Source organism: Podarcis erhardii, assembly GCF_964252035.2.
Source record: "Podarcis erhardii genome assembly, chromosome: 1".
Classification (NCBI taxonomy): domain Eukaryota; kingdom Metazoa; phylum Chordata; class Lepidosauria; order Squamata; family Lacertidae; genus Podarcis; species Podarcis erhardii.
The window spans coordinates 131,381,755-131,403,650 of record NC_138497.1 but is presented as its reverse complement, the minus strand read 5'-3'; the positions used below and the strand labels follow the sequence as shown (position 1 = coordinate 131,403,650).

Genomic DNA, 21,896 nt, shown 5'->3' with positions numbered 1-21,896 from the left:
ATGTGATTTAATGATGACAGCTCAGTCCCATGAACTGTGCAGATGTTCCCCATTATGTGAGTATAGGGAAATAATAGGAAGCTGCTTTATATCAAGTCAGGTTATAGCTCCATATCGTCTTCACTGGCTGGGGCTGCCTCTCCAGGGTTTCTGATAGCAGCATTCTCCAGTCCGACTGAGAGACATCAGGGGCTGAACCTGGGAGTTTTTGCATGCAAAGCACAAGCTCTTCCATTGAGTCCTTTTCCAACAAGCAGAGGGTGAGGGCAAACGTCTGGCAAGCATTCCCTTCAGCCAGTCACAGCTAGCCCTGGCCCAGATGTTGGTCAGAAGTGTCTTAGATGTCACTCTAACAGGAATCTGCCTTCAATTAAACAGAGAAACTCGGAACTGGACTGTCAGCATGAGGCTCAGTGGTGGGATCCAAACAATTTCACTGGTGCCAAGTTCTTTTGGCTGCGCAACACAACTTCCCCCTCCCTTTCCCTAAATCTGATCTGGAGGGCTAGGGGAAAACCCACAACACATTTAGGAGGTATATGGGAGGCACATAGCAGAACGACTTAGTTTAAGGTTACCAGATTTTTTTCAAAGAATCCGGGGACACTTTTTTTTTTTTAAAAAAAGAGAGAAAATAAAGTTATTTCAAAACAAATATTTTTAAAGAAAATTAAGAAGTAATATCTTCTCTTCTGTGGTCTCCTCTCTCATGCGGCCTTCCTCTGGGCCCCAGCCTGATCTCTTGGAACACTATCTGCCGTGGAGTAGGCTCGGGTCGGGCCACATGTCCTTGCCCTCCTGGTGCTCTCCTACGTCTCTTCCTCAGCGGCGGCAGCAGCGAGGCAAGGTTGTGGCTCCCCTCTTTTTTCTCCTTCCTCTTTCACTCTCTTCCTTCTCCTTCTCCTGTCCTCCTTCTCCCTGCGTCAGCTCCGGTGTTTTACTGGCCCCAGAGTGCCGCTGGGCAGTCGGCCGGGTGGCTGGGCGCTCTCGCTCCCGGCTCAATTTGGCTCATGGGGGGGGTGTCAGCAGTTCCCCCAGTTGACATGCTGGGCATCCCTGGTTCCCCTTCGGCAGTGGCAGTGGTAGCAGCCCAGAGCCAGCCTGGTAGTGCAGTTGGCTCTGGCTGGCTTCAGGAGTTGCTTGCTGCCATGGCGCCCGCCATTTTGCCTCGCCAGAAGTCCCCATATGATGTGTCTTGTGCCATTGAACCAATCATGCAACATTCATTCCCTACTAATAAATCTACAACACTTAAAATATAAATCCGGGGACATTAAATGAAATCCGGGGATATTCCGGGGACGGATTTTGTCCGGGGACAGATTTGTAAATCCAGGGACTGTCCCCGGGAAGCAACCATAATCTTAGTTTGATACAGCCCACAAAGTCAATAAGCATTGGTTTCAAACTGGGGACCCAGCATTTACTGGGGTGAAAAGAAGCTGAGCAAATATAAATTTACTGCACTGTTATATATCAAGCCAAACAAACAAACAAAAAATTGCTAAGGAAGATATATAACAGATCCGTCAGTTTGGTGATGGCAATGAAACACTCAGACTGGTGGCTGTTATCGCAAGCTTACATCTGCACGTAACCTTGCAAGAAAAAAAAAAGTAATTGCAAACTCTGCATCTTGCTTCAACCTCAAGGGGAATATTCAAAATGGTAAGGTGACTCCAGAAGACAAATGCCTTCTACTGAGCAGATTAATTTTGCACAATGGCATGGGAGAGGCTGGATGGGAAGGGTGAATGTGTAAAAGAAAGAACATGAATCTAAGAAATCTCAGGGTGATTATGGACATGAATTAATGCATTCTTTCAAGGTTTGGCAAGGATGTCGAATTTATGCAAATACAGCAGTTGTATAATAGTGTTGACTCCCCTCTTTGTCAAGTTGTTATTTGATTCGCTCCTCTTAAATTACTGTAACAAATTATGCTGCAGGGAAGCCTCTGGTCCCTTGGGACATTTCACTTATTTAGTAGCCGGGGGAAACTAAAACAGCCATGGCAGGTCCTGAATGTCAAAGGCATGAGCTACTGCAAGAAAAACTATTTATCTGAGATAAGTCTAGATGTCCTTTATAAGGCCCATCTTAAACTTTAATGAGCCTGTGAAGATGGGAATGTCATAGTAACTCCCCTCACCCATTTTCTTCACTGCTCCAGAAGTTATTTTCACAATGAGATCTCACCCTTTAGTCTTTCCAGTGTCCTTTATGGTACAAAATGTTGTTCTTGAACCAACACAAGGGCTGAGAAGAATCGAAACATTGATTTTTTAAGAATCAGCATTTCTTGCTAGAAAGGTGGCCAAGGCACAGGAGATACATCATATTAATACCGATCATTAAAGGTCTCAGTGACTGACCTCTACTTCTGGTTAAGAGTCTATTTCTGGGTCCAAAAGGAGAAACTTTTCACATCTAAAGGCACCAACAGTTCTCTAACTTGGAATGCTCCTAATTATCCCTTGTATAGAAGGAGGCTGCAGTGGAGCCAAAATCAGGAAGCAGGCTAATTTTAACTAGAGATAAAGGCTGGGTGATATTCAACATCAGTCATACTCAAAGTACACCCAGTGAAATCAAAACTTAAGTAACTGAAGTCCATTGATTTCAATGGGTCTACTCTTGAGTATGAGCGACAATGGATAATGTCCATTAAATGGAAACCATTCAACATATTTACATGTCACAGATGGAACCAGAAAACAGTTTGGAGGGGCAAGGGGGAAGATTTTCAGGTATATTAACATTACCTTGCCTTATGGTCAAATTCACGGTACCCAAAAAGCACTGCATGCCTGGCAAGAATCATGGTATTTTCTTCCTAAGTGGGAAGCTTTAACATTGCTGAGTAACATTGCTCTATTCACCTTAGAGCCCTAGAGCAACTAGCGAGTGTGAAGATCTCTTATCTTTCCTGCAAATCCTTGGCTTTGCCTTTTACGCTTTTCCTTCCCTTCTGGAGATTAAATAACACAATCCGGTATGAGAATAAGTATCCATCACTCCTGAGCCCTTGGGAAGGTCTGACTTAGCAGAAAGTTTCCCATACAAGGTTGCCAAATTATGACTGTAAATTTTTATTAGTATTAGGGTTTTTAAAAATAAAATAAAAAAAGACACGTTTGATTTGATTTGACTCTTGGTTATTTTCCTTTACAGCTTTTCATAACAGAGAACCCATGCCACCTTAGGACTCATGTTCCATTAACACTGATGCTTATTTTAAAAGTCAACGTTATTTAACAAGCAGAACCTCCAAAGCAAAACAGCTAACCGAATTAATCAGCATGTTTATTTGCTTAGGAAGAGGCAGGCTTCTCCCACCTTCCTGCTCCCTGCCACCCAACCATTGGTATTAAACTGGGATAGCAATCTTGCTGATTAGTGTGCTGCAAACTGTCACGGCGCGCATCTGGTATACTTGTTATCTTTGCATAGAAATACCACCAGGCTGCACAAATGGCATTGCCAGTGGATTTTGGCTTCACTACATTCCCACCCACTTTAATAGGGTATGAGTGCATATCTCCACCAGCCCCTTTCATAGCTAAGGATAATCCTTCATCAGGCTTATTAACTATGTGCCAGCGACAGGCTGGAAGGCAAAGAGTCGTGGGCGCTGTGGGCTAAGTCTCACAGAGGACTAAGACCCAGGTCAGTGGAAGGGGAAAGTTGGGAGGTGAAGGTAGCAGGTCAGGGCTGAATGCCAATGGTCAATGTGAGTTCATACTTTGGCAGAGGAGAGCCAGCAACTGCTTCAGCCCCTCTTCAGCTGGCTCTCCTCCTCCATTGACACCCAGATCATGAAGAGCTTTGCACATTGCCCAGAGGAGGATCCAGGACCAGATTTAGGTCTGATGAGGCCCTAAGCTACTGAAGGTAATGGGGCCCTTTATATGCCCAGCTGTCCTTTGTAAACAACAAATTGTCGCTTTTTTGTGTTAAATATATGCTTTATGGTAATTTATGGACCTAATAGGTATCTAAAGCCATTTGCCCATAACAAAATACAGTGGTGCCCCGCAAGACGAATGCCTCGCAAGACGAAAAACGCGCAAGACGAAAGAGTTTTCCGTTTTTTGAGTCGTTCCGCAAGACGAATTTCCCTATGGGCTTGCTTCGCAAGACAAAACATCTTGCAAGTTCTTGCGAGTTTGTTTCCTTTTTCTTAAAGCCGCTAAGCCGTTAATAGCTGTTAAGCCGCTAAGCCGTTAATAGCCGCTAAGCCGCTAATAGCCGCTAAGCCGCTAATAGCCGCTAAGCCGCTAACAGCCGTGCTTCGCAAGACGAAAAAACCGCAAGACGAAGAGACTCACGGAACGGATTAATTTCGTCTTGTGAGGCACCACTGTATGTACCGTATTTTTTGCTCTATAAGACTCACTTTTTCCCTCCTAAAAGGTAAGGGGAAATGCGTGTGAGTCTTATGGAGCAAATGCAGGCCGCACAGCTATCCCAGAAGCCAGAACAGCAAGAGGGATTGCTGCTTTCACTGCACAGCGATCCCTCTTGCTGTTCTGCCTTCTGAGATTCAGAATATTTTTTTTCTTGTTTTCCTCCTCCAAAAACTAGGTGCGTCTTGTGGTCTGGTGCGTCTTATAGAGCGAAAAATATGGTATTTTATCAAAGTAACTGTTGAACCGAAATACAATTAAGACAGGTTTTTTCCTTTAAGTTTTTGGGGGGCCCTCAAGAGAGTGGGGTCCTAAGCTATAGCTTGTTTGGCTTATACATAAATCCGGCACTGGGGGGATCCCTCTCCTTCGACGGAGTCTACAGCTGCTTGGGAGGAGTCCAGAAGGAGAGGGCTAGAGATGGACACAGGGACCAAATGCCAGCTCCAGCAACACCTTCAACTAGGGCAGACTAGCCTAGATGAACTCCGTTGTGTTTTTACTACAGTGGTACCTCGGGTTAAGTACTTAATTCATTCCGGAGGTCCGTTCCTAACCTGAAACTGTTCTTAACCTGAAGCACCACTTTAGCTAAGGGGGCCTCCTGCTGCTGCTGCGCTGCTGGAGCACGATTTCTGTTCTCACCCTGAAACAAAGTTCTTAACCCATGGTAATATTTCTGGGTTAGCGGAGTCTGTAACCTGAAGCGTCTGTAACCCGAGGCACCACTGTATCGTGAACAAAAGCCGATTGCCATTCCTGTTGTCTTTTCCTGACCTGTGGATGAACCTGCAATCCTGACAGTCCCTGGATGCTAATGAATGGCAAAATCTGGGATTCCCTCTGAACACGTGCCAAAGTTTTGCAGTCATTTTGCAGCTCCCCAAAACAGAAATTGATCCATCAAACTAGGGTTCGTAGTTAACACCCCAAAACCCAACAGTGTCCAAATCACTTCAAACCAGTGCCAAAGTTCGGGAACAGTTTTGCAGCGAAAACTCCACAATTTCCAGTCCCCTCCCAACTGAGTACAGTGGTACCTCGGGTTGCATACGCTTCAGGTTACATACGTTTCAGGTTACAGACTCCGCTAACCCAGAAATAGTACCTCGGGTTAAGAACTTTGCTTCAGGATGAGAACAGAAATCGTGTGGCGGTGGCACGGCAGCAGCGGGAGGCCCCATTAGCTAAAGTGGTGCTTCAGGTTAAGAACAGTTTCAGATTAAGAATGGTCCACCAGAACGAATTAAGTACATAACCAGAGGTACCACTGTAATTTGAACTGAAACTGAAGGTCATAGTTATCACCCCCAAATCCAACGTTGTCTGATTCACTCCAACTGTTGCCAAGGTGAGCCAATAGTCCAATAGCAGTGTTTTTCAGCAAGTACCCTAAGTTTGCAGAGCCCCACCAAACTGAGTAAATGATACTTAGACTTGAGGGTCATCGGTATCAAGCCAAAGCCCAACACTGTTCGATTCACTCTCAACTCGTGTCTGCCAAGGATTCCTGGTGAGTGGACAAGTGAGGCTCAGCCTGCCTCTTCCTTTTTTTAAAAAAAATAAAAAATAATTTTTATTAACAAACCAATCAAATCACATTAGTTCCAAATTACAAAACCGAATTTTAAATTTTTGTTGGGGGTACCCATGCTTCGAGCTCAGAAGGGGATCCAATCATCTCTTATTTCTGCTGCTTTGATGTTCACAGTTCTGTCCATTCATCTCTTTGTTGTTTTCCTTTACCAAATCATCTTTCAATCTTCTTGTTGTTTTCGTATATTTTCCCCTTTCTTTATAACCTCTGAATGTCTCCACAAATGAGTTGAAGCAAACGCTGTTATAGTCCTGTGTGGATTTTCACATTAATCCAAAAGTCATATTAAGACGGCAGACGCCATTTCAGCATTTCCATAGAAAATAGTCTTAGCGTCTGCTCATTAGCTTTCCCAGACCTGTTGCTCCAACATCAATCTTTTCAGGGGGTTCTGCCAGATCAAACACAGAATCAAGTATGATAACAAAGCCATGGCTTCCTCCCCCTCTTGACCGTCAATCCTGCAACAGAGCCTATCTTGTCATGGCGGTTCTCTTTTAGAACTGTGTCATCCCAAAAGCCTTCCATTTCCTTTCCAGATCTTCCGCAATGCAAAGCCTTTAGTTAATGATCCATTTCCACACAGTTCATTATTATCTCACTTGTTATCGGTTATTACAACGGTTCTTCTTGGGGGGGGGGGTTGTTAGGTAATCACATCAGCCTGCCTCTTCCTGTCTCTGGCAGGTAAATCTAAAGCAAACCATTGGAGTGGGATTCAAGGTAGTGCTAACTGGGGAATGTATGAGTAGAACGAGGCTTTTTCCTCACGCAACATGACTTTCCCCCCTCTCCTCCCCTTATTTGCTAAGCCATTTCAAGGGAGGAGGAGGAGTAACTCAACTGCTCTGCATTTATTCTGAAATATTTGCCTGTTGCCACACAATTCTCAAATAAGAATCAAATAAAATAAAAAACCTCACATCTTGTACCAGCTGAAATATCAATATTCAGAATTAATAATCTAAATTTGCTTATGTTGTTTAAAGGATGGCATTCCAGATATTCTTACTTAAACTAGAGGCTGCCACAAATGCCCCAGCCTCTAATCTTCCAACTGACTAAGCAAAAATGAAACCCCTTCTACCCTCAGAAACGCAAAGGCTATGGAACATCTTGATTGCTTCTTAAACCCTTTCCAAATACATATCCAGAACAGAGATAAAAACTGAAGTTTGGAAAAGCAGAGAGAAAGATTAATGGCTTGATTTAGACTTAGAATCGATCAGGAAAGGAGATCTTTGTGTTCGTGTGAACAATGTAAATCTGCTAAACGCCCCGCAGAAGCTGCAGTCAAAGTAGTAAACAAGATGTTGAGGTGGAGGAGAACTGAATGGAAAATGATATTGAAAAAGCTCCTATGTAATATAAATCAATAGTACATGCACAGCTGGGTACTATATTCAGTTCTGATGATCTATTACAGAGCAGATGTAAAAGAAATAGAGGGGATTCGGAGATGAGATGGAAGACAGCAGTGGCTGCAGGCCTAGAAATGACTTGGACTTGAAGGCGCAGAAGGAATGGAATAGATCTGTTAGACAGAGGAAATGAGTGGAAGGATGCAATCAAAGGACGGAAGCAAAGACCTGGACGGAGGGGTATGTTTGGCTCAGCCTTTTAAGCTGCTCCTTTATGGAAACTATAGTAACTTTCTGCAATATATAACCTTCCAGTGGGACTCACAACGCAAATGGACAGTAGCGGAGAAGAATTTCCGAAGATTAAAAATGGATCTTGAAAATATCTCATTACCTGAGGCATGCAGGAAAACAGTGGGGAGCCAAACTAAACTTTTAAGGAAGATAGCTCCTCTGATACTAAGTTAGCAAATCATGGCCCGTATTAGTCACAGATGTGAATTAAAGAGATAGTCTGAAATGTAAAAATCCCCTTTAAACTGGAGAACATTATTAATGGTTGTTAGTGTATAGTCAAAGAAAGTTAAAGCCTCGGAAAACTTTTCTTACAGGAGAGACCCAATAAATCCAGTCTGATATTCTTAATACTGTTTAATATAAGCCACAGCCTTTAGGAAACATAATGCAAAACAGAACTAAAATAATGCTGTACATAGATGGCTACCTCTTAGATTTAGAGCATTTTTGCATCATTTCTGAAAGGTGCTCCTGTCCCAGATTGCTCACTATTCAAAATACTAGGGGGAGTGAAATTAAGATGCCAGTTCCCTTTATTGGGATTCTGCCCTGTTATACTGCATCAATGAAAGCATGGCATGAACACAGTGAGTGTCATTCAACTAAGTTTTATTCAAAGTAGACCCACTAAAATGGATGAAAATTGCTCCATTAGAGCCATTGATTTTAGTGCGCCCACTCTGAGCAAAGCACAGTTGAGTAACACCCAGTCTCTTAAGAGCGCAACACTTTCTTGTAAAAATATACTGACAGGATTCCTTGAGTAAAAACATGGGCGGCCAGGAAAATAGGGAGAAGTGTGGAGGCACACTGCCGTTCTGCAGACACCAGATCTTTGAACAGTTTCGTAGGACTGCTCAAGGGAGCCAGCAAAGCATCTTTAACCAGAACCCATCCTTCTCAAGGTGAAGTACTTAGTACTTAGTACTTCTGAAGTACTAAGACAGGGGTAGCCGATGTGGTGTCATGTAGATATGGGCCACAACTCCAATTGTAGCCCCAGCTAGTTTAGCGAATTGTCAGGGATGATGGGAGTTGTAGTCCAATAACATCTGGCAGGCACCATGCTGGCTGTCCGTGTACTAAGAGAAAGGCACCGGTTACATAGAATCATCGAACTGTAGAGCTGCCAGGGAAGACAAGAGTCATTTAGTTCAACCCCCCTGCAATGCAGGAATCACAACTCAAGCATCCATGGCAGGTGCCCATCAAACAGAATAATAGAATCAAAGATTTGTAGAGTTGGAAGGGACAACAAGGACCATATAGGCCAACCCCCTGCAATAATAATAATAATAATAATAATAATAATAATAATAATAATAATTTATACCCCACCCATCTGGCTGGGTCCCCGCAGCCACCCTGGGCGGCTTCCAACAAAATACTAAAATACAATAACCTATTAAACATTAAAAGCTTCCCTAAACAGGGCTGCCTTTAGATGTCTTCTAAAAGTTTGGTAGTTATTTTTCTCTTTGACATCTGGTGGGAGGGCGTTCCACAGGGCGGGTGCCACTGCAAAGAAGGCCCTCTGCCTGGTTCCCTGTAACTTGGCTTCTCGCAGCGAGGGAACTGCCAGAAGGCCCTTGGAGCTGGACCTCAGTGTCCAGGCAGAACGATGGAGGTGGAGATGCTCCTTCAGGTATACTGGACCGAGGCCATTTAGGGCTTTAAATACAGGAATCTTTTGCCCAACATGGGGCTCAAACCCATGTCTCTGAGATTAAGAGTCTCATGCTTCACTGACTGAGTCAGGTTTATTAAGGATATTTATCGTTTTCCACTACCAATATGTCCCAAAGCGATTTACAACCAGAAGAAAAACACCACAATGAAAATACATATTAAAACCACAACCAGAATAACAACATCCAATCCCAAATGCCTGGGAGAAGGAAAAGGTATTTTCTTGGTTCCAAAATGATGACCAAGTTGGTGCCCTGAGGAGAGGGTTGTTACACGTCAAATGGAAATATTTCTTTTCCCCTGACTCAGACAAACCATTGTTTGCTCATCAAGTGGCTAGAATTTCAAAGTATGTGATACAGTCTGAAAAGAAAACATTACAGTGGTGCCTCGCAAGATGAAAAGAATCCGTTCCGCAAGTCTCTTCGTCTAGCGGTTTTTTCGTCTTGCGAAGCAAGCCCATTAGCGGATTAGCAGATTAGCGCTATTAGCGGCTTAGCGGCTTTTAGTGGCTTAGCGGCTTAGAAAAAGGGGGGGGGAGTCGGAAAAACTCGCAAGACATTTTCGTCTTGCGAAGCAAGCCCATAGGGAAATTCGTCTTGCGAAGCACCTCCAAAACGGAAAACCCTTTCGTCTAGCGGGTTTTTCGTCTTGCGAGGCATTCGTCTGGCGGGGCACCACTGTACTGCCTTCACACTCTGCTTCCAAAGCTGCGGTCACTTCTGTGTCGTTACAAGCAAAGGCTCCTGGAGGAAGCAGGTCCCTTTTAAGTTGGGGACCTCATTCATCACGGGACGCCACTGGCTACCTAGAGGAAACCGGAAACCTACTCAACGTTCCCTCAGAGATTGCTAGCTGTTAAGCAGCATTCAAGTAAGGCTTCTCTGGTTTCCAGGCCCACTGGGAGCTGTCCGTGGTGCTAACCACATCCTTGCTTGCCCTTTTCCGAGACCTGACCTCCACTTGTTACCTTGTTTGTGGAACCTGCCCCTTGCTAGCCATCCTGGAACCTGAACTCACCATCCATATTCATGTTTGTGGACCTGCCTTCCTGGAATTTGACCTGGGCTTGGTCAAACTCTGCTCACCAGGCACTGACTTGCCACAGTGAGCTCAGGAAGCCAGTAGCAGGGATGGGGAGGGAGGAGAACAAATGGCTGCTGACTTGCTCTCCGCATGACCATAGATATGGAGTTAACTACGCAGGAAGTTTACAGATACTTGGAGGATGTACGGTGGTGCTGTCACTGCTTAGAGGACACACACATCAATGTGGTGTGTGTCACTGGGATCTCTGGTCAAACCTGATTTTCACGGTTCTGTAGCTCTCCAGGGCGTATGTAGGGAAAAGAGAAGCAACCCCACAGGTGTGAAAGTCACAGGTACTACCCAACAGCTGCTTGGTGATGAGTAACACACACTGTGCCTAGGGCATCTTTGGTTCTGATTTTTCAAATCTGAGAAGGAACGGAGTGGTTGTGTAACCTTCTAAAAATAAGGAGCAGAGTTTTGATTAGGAATGCAACTCTTCTTCTTCTTAACTAAATTTCTATACTGCCCTTCACCTGAAGATCACAGGTTTACTACACACACCCCATAATCAAGAGAAGTTCTAACAATTCTCCTCACTTCCAATGTTCTTTAGTCATAGAGCAGAGTTACAGCACAATCCTGTGCTCAGATGTTTGTCCTATTAAGTTCTGTGGGACTTATTCCCAGGTAAGTGTGTAAAGGATTGCAACCTTAGTGTATTGGGAGAAGCAAACCAGAAACCAAGTTATTTTCACTCACCTCTGAAGCCACAAACGGCTGCACTACTGAACTTTTCACAGCACAATTCTGTCATTGCTAGCTATGATTTTGTTCCATTGTAAATTCTGTCTCAGGCTCTGCTAAGACCTGCTATAAGTCTTGTGGAATAAGCTCCCTCAATGTCATATTCTTCTTCGGCAGATCATGACTCTTGCTGACATGTTCATTGAGAGAGACTTTACTCTCCCTCCACCCCTCCCTCCAAATTGGCTGGCTAAATTATTAACACAGCTATAAAGATGGCACTTAATCATCAGGAGAAGGGCAGCACGACAAAATTGCAGAATAATATCTCATTTCGTTGCCAGATGTCTGTTTGATGCAGATTTTGCTAAACAGTGCGACAATAGCAGAAAACCCGCCTGCGGAAGCAGTGTGCCTGTGTGTGGTTATACATGTACATATATACAAGAGAGTGAGAGTATGTAAATCTAAAACAAAAGTTACCTGGGTAAGGAGGCATATTGTCTTTCTCTTCCCTCAAACTGGAGATGGTGTGAAGTCCCATCTGGAGTTTTTCCAGGCACCTGTGGAGAACAGCATAATTAGAGATGACGATCAATTATTCAACCCAGTTACTGACAATGTTTCTCAAAATGATAATCAGAGAACAAATAGGCGCCAGCATGCCAAAATCAACAAAGAAAAAATGCTGAGGCTCAAGGGGACCCCACATTAATCTCACCCCTATTATTAACATTAAATATATACATAGGACAAAAGAGTGCTTGTTTTCCTTGTTTTGCCATTCTTTTTGCAGTCCAGAAGAGATGCCGTCAATTTGTACATAACATGGGGCAACACAAAAAGATGTTCTGTATCCTACAGTCCAATAAAAAATAAGAAAGAGAATCAAGAATAATATTGGATGAAGTGAAAGCAGCCATTGTTCATTCTGGACCATCTTAGGACTTGGGCCCAAGATAGCTACTGTATTTTTCGCTCCATAAGACGCACCCGACCATAAGACACACCTAGTTTTAGAGGAGAACAAGGGAAAAAAAAATCTCTCCCTCTCTGCGCAGCGCCCCTTCAGTGAAGCGGCAGGAGGAACGGAGCCCCTTCCATTTCTCCTCCAGCTTCACTGAAGGGCTGCTGCGCAGAGAGGGAAAGCTGCACTGCGCCTCTCCAGCCTGGAGAGCAAGACGGATCGGTGCGCACCAACCTCTCTTGCTCTCCTGGCTTCAGCGAAAGCAATGTGAAGCCTCCAGAGCACAACGGGAGCTCCTGCTGCACTCCAGAGGCTTCACGTTGCTTTCGCTGAAGCCAAGGAACCTGCATTCGCTCCATAAGACGCACACACATTTTCCCTTACTTTTTAGGAGGGGGAAAGTGTGTCTTATAGAGCGAAAAATACGGTATATCTGAACTGCGACGCATGCCATCAATAGGGTGCACAAGTCTCCCCAATTCAGTTCTCCGATTTACAAATGGGAATATTGTTAGGGTGACAACATAAATTAGTGTTAAAATATTTTGCACCCCCAAAGTATACTGGGAAGGAATAATCATTAACTGAAATAGCTCAGAACCCACATCTGCGTTCACTTTCCACCTCCTTATCGCTCCCATTTTTTTTACAAGGCAGCAGCAGCCTCCAGCTACAACTATAGTTTGTCAACTCAGACGCAATGAAAACCATACGTTGGCACACACCATGGTTTGAAAACCTTTTTGTAGCCATCATTTCTGATTCCGGTTTGCTGGCTGATCTCAAAGCATGACCTGTCAATTCTCAACTGTGGGTGGACATGCTATCTACACTGAGCCAATTGCCTTATTAATGTGAATAAAATTTGGGCTCTTGATCACTACCTCCCTCCCCACCCCTCGCCAGAGCCACAACGACACAAGCTTTTGCTTCCATTTTAAGTTAATGGCAGTTACTTGTTATGGCTGAACCCAGATGTTATTTATTTATTGACATATTAATAGTCTACCTTCCCCTGCAAAGATCTCAGGACAAAGAACAGTGAAATTACACTTCGAAATGCCAATCTACAACACGTTAAGTGCAGAATAAAATTCATATTTCAATCAATCATCAAAATGCAAATGCCTACAAATTCTAGCTGAACATTAAAACTTTCCAAAGGCCGGAGTGATTTAGTCATGCTTTCTCCTGGCATGTAAATGGGAAAGAGAGAGCGAGAGTTGACGGAGAAGACCCTCTCAGATCACTGCATGATGTTTGACACCTGATGGCAGAATGCAAGTCTGAGCCTCCCTAGCTGATCTTAACACACCCCGGCAGGACTATATTTAGAGAGGCATTCAAGCTTTTAAAGTCCCAGGTCATTCGGGACTTGATAAGTCATCACCAATACATTGAGTCAACCTCAAGGGCAGTCCTCCACAGAGCACGTTTCCTACATTTATAACTTGCCATGGGACTCTCGACAGAATGCATGTGATTCCCAGGTAACCACCCCATTTGAAATTATGGCATACAGTATTGGTTTGGCTCCTTACACCTGCTTTTGCCAACTTGGTGCTCTCTAGAAGTTGTTGAATTCTTACTCCATCAGCCCCAGTGGCTTGGCCAAGGCTGATGGGAGCTGTAGCCAAAAAACAAACAAACAAACAAATAAATAAATCTGGAGGGCACCAGGTTGGAGGAAAGCTGTTAATAAAAATGAAAGATGATTTCAAGCATTGACATAAGGATAAACCATGGTTAATTTAAAAGATAGGTGAAGTATGAGCAGAGGCTTATGCATGTAACACTAAACCATAGTTTGCCATTACGACTGAACGAGATCAATGTCTGCTGATGACTCAAAGTATTAAGAGGCTTCTTCAAATGTACTTGTAATTCTCTAGCAAACGCAGGAGCTGCTGTGGCTGGATTCCCTGTTTCTTACATTAGCATGTGTTCCCATCCTGCTACCGCTTGAATCAGCACTTTTATAAAGCAATGTACTAAGAGGCCATTTGAAATATTTTTTCTATTACTTCCACTCCTTGTTCCAGCGCAGATTAACGGGATAGAAAGGGGACAGGATTTAATGTCTTTTTGAAACTTATTTTTATATTGTGTTCATTTTGTCTCTGCATATAATGCATAATGTGCACACAATCTAAAATTAGCATGTTCTTCAGGATTCTACGATTCTACAGGTTAAACCGCACTTCTTCCAGTCCTGCAATTTATGCATAGCGTGTCAAGTTTTGCTGAAGATGAGTAAAAGCTGCTGTGACAGAAAGGCTGTGTGAAACAAACTGCACAAGGGTTTGTTCCTCTGTACAATGGTACCTCGGGTTAAGTACTTAATTCGTTCCGGAGCTCCGTTCTTAACCTGAAACTGTTCTTAACCTGAAGCACCACTTTAGCTAATAGGGCCTCCCGCTACCGCTCATCCTGAAGCAAAGTTCTTAACCCGAGGTTATTTCTGGGTTAGCGGAGTCTGTAAACTGTAAACTGAAGCGTATGTAACCTGAAGCATATGTAACCCGAGGTACCACTGTATGCAAATGTTTTGTGCATAAACTCTCCGGGCACGTTTCCCTGGACAACACCCCAACTTGACCAATGTTATTATATTAAAGCAGTGCTTCCTGAACTTTGGGTCAAACCCATGGGGGGGGGGGGGACAATCAGGGCTGCCCTATTTCTCTGAGTATGCTTATGCGCGAAAGTTCAGAAACGACGTTCATTAAACAACGGTGAACTGATTATGAGCAAAGTACATTGTGATTTGGCTCACAAACCAGAACCTGACGTGAAGTGTATACCACATATCAAACTCTGCTTGATAGCTGACATCATGTGACATCTCAGGAAGTCCCACCCCATGAAGGTTGCATCACTATAACACCACAGGAAGTCCCTCCCCTATCAAACAGAGTTTGATGTGAGGTATACATCTAATATTACTCCCTGCTGGTTCCCGCCCTGGGCCGTTTTCATTTTGAAAAACAAATCTGGCCTGTGAAAACTTGTTGGCTTGGTCTAAGGTCTGCTTTAATTTCCCACCATTCTCCAGAACGCTACTGTGGAAAATTTAGAAGGGTATCCTGCAGCCTCCCTGCACTGTTTGGAGAATAGCTAATTGTATTTTGCCTTTGTGATAAAAATTACTATAATTGTAACATCTTTTCAAAAAATATATAATTAATTGTTATTATTCTTCATAGGTTTCGGAAACATGTGTTTAGCCATATATAGAAGAAAAGCAAGATGGTCCAAAATTCAAATCAAAACTACCAAGAAGGTTCCTGAAAGAAGTCACTGCCAGCACAGAAATAAAAACAAAAGCTTCAGAAAAAAATGAAGTTTCGTAACAACCATAAATTGGGAGTATACCTGAGGGACTTCCCTTTTGTTTCTGAAACATTTGGATAGGTAACATATGTGTCTCTGTGTTTATTTCCTTTGGCTAAACACAGTTTACAGGAAAGTATTTCTAATAAAGCTGTCTGCCATACCTCTTGGCTACTGTCATCCATGCTACTACGAATAGATAGCTAATTGAAGCTTTATCTGTCAGCTCAATATTGTCATTCATGAACAAATATAGCAAAGCAAATCAAGGAGTCTTCTTAAACAGATTGGTGGGTGATTTTGATTATTTCTCCAAATATATGATCCCAGAACACTGACAACTTGGGACACATCCACCAGATATGTTTATAGCTACCGCTATCCCATCATCTTGCCATCACCTTGCCAACAAAGGTCTGTATAGTGAAAGCCATGGTTTTCCCAGTAGTGATGTATGGAAGTGAAAGCTGGACCATAAAGAAGGCTGATCGCCGAAGAATTGATGCTTTTGAATTATGGTGCTGGAGGAGACTCTTGAGAGTCCCATGGACTGCAAGAAGATCAAACCTATCCATTCTGAAGGAAATCAGCCCTGAGTGCTCACTGGAAGGACAGATCGTGAAGCTGAGGCTCCAAGACTTTGGCCACCTCATGAGAAGAGAAGACTCCCTGGAAAAGACCCTGATGTTGGGAAAGATGGAGGGCACAAGGAGAAGGGGATGACAGAGGACGAGATGGTTGGACAGTGTTCTCGAAGCTACAAACATGAATCTGACCAAACTGCGGGAGGCAGTGGAAGACAGGAGTTCCTGGCGTGCTCTGGTCCAGGGTGTCACGAAGAGTCGGACACAACTAAATGACTAAACAACAACAAACAACAACATCCCATCATCAGGTTACCTGATCATCCCTATGAATACATAATAATTTTACTGGGGTTAAGATACCATTTTTGCATGGTTTTCAACATTAATTCTAAAATACTAGTAGAGGTGGATTTGTATGAAAGCATTTCCCATATTTTCACCCATGTCTTTCAGCTGTATTTGCCACATATCACACCACAGAGGTTGTGCCGCAGTGTAGAAATGTCACAGTCAAAACAGATGATGTTGCTTAAAAGTAGGATTGCCTAACTTTATTGTAAAACTTTGGCTGACTCTGCAGGGAAATAAGTGGTGTGAGTCTCGATACTAATGTTTCCCTTTTGCCTTTTCCACACCTGAAAGTCTGCCTGTATGATAGTGTGTTGGTGAGTTAAACTAGATTTAATATATTTTTTTCACATATGGACGGGCTAGGAGCTGGAAATAAAGTCAGCTGGACCCACCGACCTTCCTGCCTGTCCCCGATAAAGGATAACAAATGTCTCATCTGGTACGCCTCATAATAATTTACAGTAATTGCAATATCTGAAGGAAATGTTTTTGGGAAATGGAACAATAGGAGGAGTCTCTGTCATGAATTCTCCGCGGCACTTTAGCAGAAATTCTCAGAGTTCCAGGTTCTTCAGTGAAGTATATTTATTTTGAGCTATATATACAAATCAGAGCCTAGGACTTGCTGATCAGAAGGTCGGCGGTTCAAATCCCCGCGACAGGGTGAGCTCCCGTTGCTTGGTCCCTGCTCCTGCCAACCTAGAAGTTCGAAAGCACACTAGTGCAAGTAGATAAATAGGTACTGCTCTGGCGGGAAGGTAAACGGCATTTCCGTGCGCTGCTCTGGTTCACCAGAAGCGGCTTAGTCATGCTGGCCACATGACCCGGAAGCTGTATGCCGGGTCCCTTGGCCGATAAAGCGAGATGAGCGCCGCAACCCCAGAGTCAGTCACGACTGGACCTAATGGTCAGGGGTCCCTTTACCTTATATATACAAATACAGTGGTACCTCGGGTTAAGTACTTAATTCGTTCCGGAGGTCCATTCTTAACCTGAAACTGTTCTTAACCTGAAGCACTACTTTAGCTAATGGGGCCTCCTGCTGCCGCCGCGCTACCAGAGCATGATTTCTGTTCTCATCCTGAAGCAAAGTTCTTAACCCGTGGTACTATTTCTGGGTTAGCGGAGTCTGTAACCTGAAGCGTATGTAACCCGAGGTACCACTGTATCTACAGAGTATAATAAACGACCAGTTCATACAGTCAAACAGAGTACCTGGCTGCACCTTAAGGCAAACAGGAAGACCTCTAACTCTCTCTTTCTGACCACACTCCTCTACACCACCCACTTACTGCTAGACAAGATTTCTCTTTTAAACCGATGACAGCCAATCAACTGACAGCACATTACTACTGCATCATTCTGACCCAGCACTTCCCCAGAAAGTATTGCAGGCTGATTACATCAGCCAGTTGCATCAGCTAGCAAACCTCAAGCCTGCAGACTTAGTATCTCACACAGCATTCTGTGAATCCCGACAGTCTCTGCTAGCCAAATTCCCAAAGTACTGAGATGGAAGGCCGAGGCTCCGCTGCTTACCACACAAGTCCAGGACAACAATGATAAGAGAGGGGAGCATCTTTTCTCCTTGTAGAACAGCCTTTCTCAACCTGTGGGTCCCCAGATGTTGTTGAACTACAACTCCCATCGCCCCTAGCTAGCAAGGCCAGAGCTCAGGGATGATGGGAGTTGTAGTCCAACAACATCTGGGGACCCACAGGTTGAGAACCGCTGTTGTAGAACTTGCAAGGAAGTTCCGTCAAGGTACATTCCCATATGTGGGGCTGCAAAGAGCCCAAGAAATAGAGATGCAAGAGGAGAAGCTTGGGACCTCCTTCCTCAGAAGTCTCCGAGACAAAAATGCGTCAGGATTAGGGGTAACAGAGTAATCAAACCTTTGCTCCGATTCAGTCAGTCTTGTTATCCAAGCCACATTTCATCCATTCATTTAATTCCTTGCATTTGACAATTCCCAGCAGCCCTGGCTGTTGCTTTGGAGATATGCAACCAACAGGTGCATTCACGAACCTGCATTTCAGGACCTTGTGATGTTCCATCTTTGAATTTATGGTCATGTCATGGAACGATGACACCAGAAGGCATGACAATAGGATTTGTTAAGAAATCTGATTGCATTCTACAGGTTTGGACAAGCACTATGGAGTTACTATGGAGTTATTCTTTCACTATAAAAAGTAATCGTGCTTGCTTATTGTATTCATGGCACACTCCACACATCCAAAGCTCTCCAAGGAGTGTTTAGGAGTCCTTTATCGCTTTGATGATCAAGGTATACTCCACCATGAGATGACACTATTTTTATACCATTATTTATTATCCATCATTTTGAGAAGAAGATCAGGGTGGCTTACATTATACCCTCACAACAGCCTGTGACATGGGTTAGAATAATAGAGTTGTGAGGGACTCTGTGGATCATCTAGTCCGTGGGTCAGAAGACTTTTTCAGCAGGGGGCCAGTCCACTGTCCCTCAGACCTTGGGGGGGGGGCAGACTATTTTTTTGGGGGGGGGAATGAATGAATTCCTATGCTCCACAAATAACTCAGAGATGCATTATAAATAAAAACACACATTCTACTCATGTAAAAACACTAGGCAGGCCCCACAAATAACCCAGAGATTCATTTTAAATAAAAGGACACATTCTATTCATGTAAGAACACGCTGATTCCCGGACAGTCTGCAGTCCGGATTTAGAGGGCAACTGGGCCGGATCCAGCCCGTGGGCGTTAGTTTGCCTACCCATGATCTAGTCCAACCCCCTGCAATGCTGGCAGATGCAGCTGTACCTTCTGGGAATCAAACTTGCAACCTTGGTGCTTATCAGCACCACGGTCTAACCAACTATGCTGTCTGAGCTACCAAGCCATTCAGTGAGCTGAGCAGACAAATGGCTGAGCAGACATTTAAACCCAGGTCTCACAAACTGACATCCGGCACAATATGCACTGCACCAGAAAGTAGCCTTTTAGTCTTTTCAGATGTGGAGTCCATCCTTCACCCCAACCTGCTACTAGTTATCTAGTTTTCAGTTGTTATTATAGAAGCCCAACTTTCTGCTGCCTTTCTCCTTCATTTCCCACCATCTTCCCACTGTATACTATGTTTCCCATATTCTTTAAGAAAAAAACCCTAAGGGACTTAAAAGAAAAGGAACAGTTGTGCACCTGGTGTGACCCAACCCAAGGTTGTCTCACAACACAGCTTTGGGTCCCCAACCCTCTAGCTTATTGTATTGTATGTATGTATGTATGTATGTATGTAAAGGTAAAGGTACCCCTGCCCGTACGGGCCAGTCTTGACAGACTCTGGGGTTGTGCGCCCATCTCACTCAAGAGGCCAGGGGCCAGTGCTGTCCGGAGACACTTCCGGTCACGTGGCCAGCGTGACATCGCTGCTCTGGCGAGCCAGAGCCGCACACGGAAACGCCGTTTACCTTCCCGCTGGTAAGCGGTCCCTATTTATCTACTTGCACCCGGAGGTGCTTTTGAACTGCTAGGTTGGCAGGCGCTGGGACCGAGCAGCGGGAGCGCACCCCGCCGCGGGGATTCGAACCACCGACCATGCGATCGGCAAGTCCTAGGCGCCGAGGTTTTACCCAAAGTGCCACCTGCGTCCCATGTATGTATGTATGTATATATAAATACATAAATAAATATTTATATCCCGCCCATCTGGCTGGGTTTCCTCAGCCACTCTGGGCGGCTTCCAACAGAACACTAAAATACAATAACCTATTAAACATTAAAAGCTTCCCTAAACAGGGCTGCCTTCAGATGTCTTCTAAAAGTTTGGTTGTTATTTTTCTCTTTGACATCTGGTGAGAGGGCGTTCCACAGGGCGGGTGCCACTACCCAGAAGACCCACTGTCTGGTTCCCTGTAACTTGGCTTCTCGCAGTGAGGGAACCGCCAGAAGGCCCTCGGTGCTGGACCTCAGCGTCCAGGCAGAACGATAGGGGTGGAGACGCTCCTTCAGGTATACTGGACCGAGGCCGTTTAGGGCTTTAAAGGTCAGCACCAACACTTTGAATTGTGCTCGGAAACGTATATATTATATTTATATGCCACCTTTATCTTTCAAGGAGCTCAAAGTGGTTCTCTTCTTCCCCATTTCATCCTCACAACGACCTTGTGAGGTAGGTTAACTTAAGTGAGATGGTGAATGGCCCAAAGTCAACCAGTGACCTTCATGGCTGAGTGGGGATTTGAACCCTTGGTCTCCCAGGCCACAGTCCAACACTCTAACCATTACGCCACACTGTACTCCAATGCGCTGCACCTCACTGGCTCTGAGTTTTAACATAATCTTGACTGAGATTCAGAAAATCAGCATCCTGTGTCTTTTCCTTTCTTCTTCAGTTTTTTTCGCCAGAAAAACAACAGGTGTTTCAGGGAGGAGAAAACAACGATAAACACCGTCGCTGCTCCTTGCCGCCACACTTGTAATTTAAACAGTTAATGCTACTTTAAATAAATGGGAACTCTGGTGACAGACCAGCCTGGAATACTGTACTTATTCTTGTTTTGTGGAAAAATGAAACGAGTCTATACTCCTGGAGCCAAGGAAATAGAAAATAAATACTGCTATCTGCTTGATCAGGAATGCCCAATTAATAACATGCAGCTTCAAGCGATCTGCAAGGAAAAGGATCTCCAAAGCCACTAATTACATATTCTAAAGCAGAACAGTCGTTTGAGGATGATGGTGATGAGTTCTCACATCCACCAAGAATAAGAAGTCCATTAGTGTACAGAAACACTAAAAAACAGCTATGAATTCATGGTTGTTTACTGAGGCAAGCCCACACAGCTGCCTTGCAAGGGAGAAAGTACATGCATTACACATGTGCCTTGTAAATAGGCTGTACCATCCAATTTCTGATTGTTTCTTTCAGAGGAAAAAGAAGGGATGGGAGGGGGAAAAAAATATCCCCCTGCCAGTTCTGTTTGTGTATGTGCTCTGAGATACAGTTGCCATAGAAACTGATTGTGGATACAGCCTTACCAAATTTGGCTCTGCAAGGCTGATAGATTCTTTAGTGAGGGTGAACTGGGAAGTGAGCTCAAAGAGCAGACTAAGGTTCAGCGTCTCTCATTATTAGAGGCTCAGCAAAGCCCTTCTACCCCTCACCATCTGTCTAGACACAAGTCGAGATGTTACGCCGGCGAGTCAGGAGTGAAGGAGAGAGTATCTGACATGATAGAGGACGGGGAAAGCACACAATAACTTATGGAACCGGGAGCGCCTGTCAGCAGTGGCGTAGCGTGGGTTGTCAGCACCCGGGGCAAGGCAAGTAATTTGCGCCCCCTAACCCGTGGATTTGCGCCCCCTAACCTGTGGATCTGCGCCCCCTAACCCGTGGATTTGCACCCCCGAACCCGTGGATTTGCGCCCCCTAACCCCCAGATGTTGCGCCCGGTGCGGCCGGCCCCCCCTGCACCCCCCACGCTACGCCACTGCCTGTGAAGTCAGGCTGCCATTATAGCTACTTGTGCTAGTAACTGA

The 21,896-nt window shown here is 44.4% G+C and overlaps 1 protein-coding gene across 2 annotated transcripts in view; it reads right to left on the bottom strand.

Moving 5' to 3' along the window:
- Positions 1-21,896, bottom strand: part of PARD3B (par-3 family cell polarity regulator beta) — a 636,273-nt gene that overhangs the window by 39,496 nt on the left and 574,881 nt on the right. For both annotated transcript variants that reach the window (XM_081859338.1, XM_081859339.1), the window contains one exon: positions 11,613-11,692. In XM_081859338.1, the coding sequence (XP_081715464.1) occupies positions 11,613-11,692 (80 nt within the window). The remainder of the gene's footprint in view (positions 1-11,612; positions 11,693-21,896) is intronic.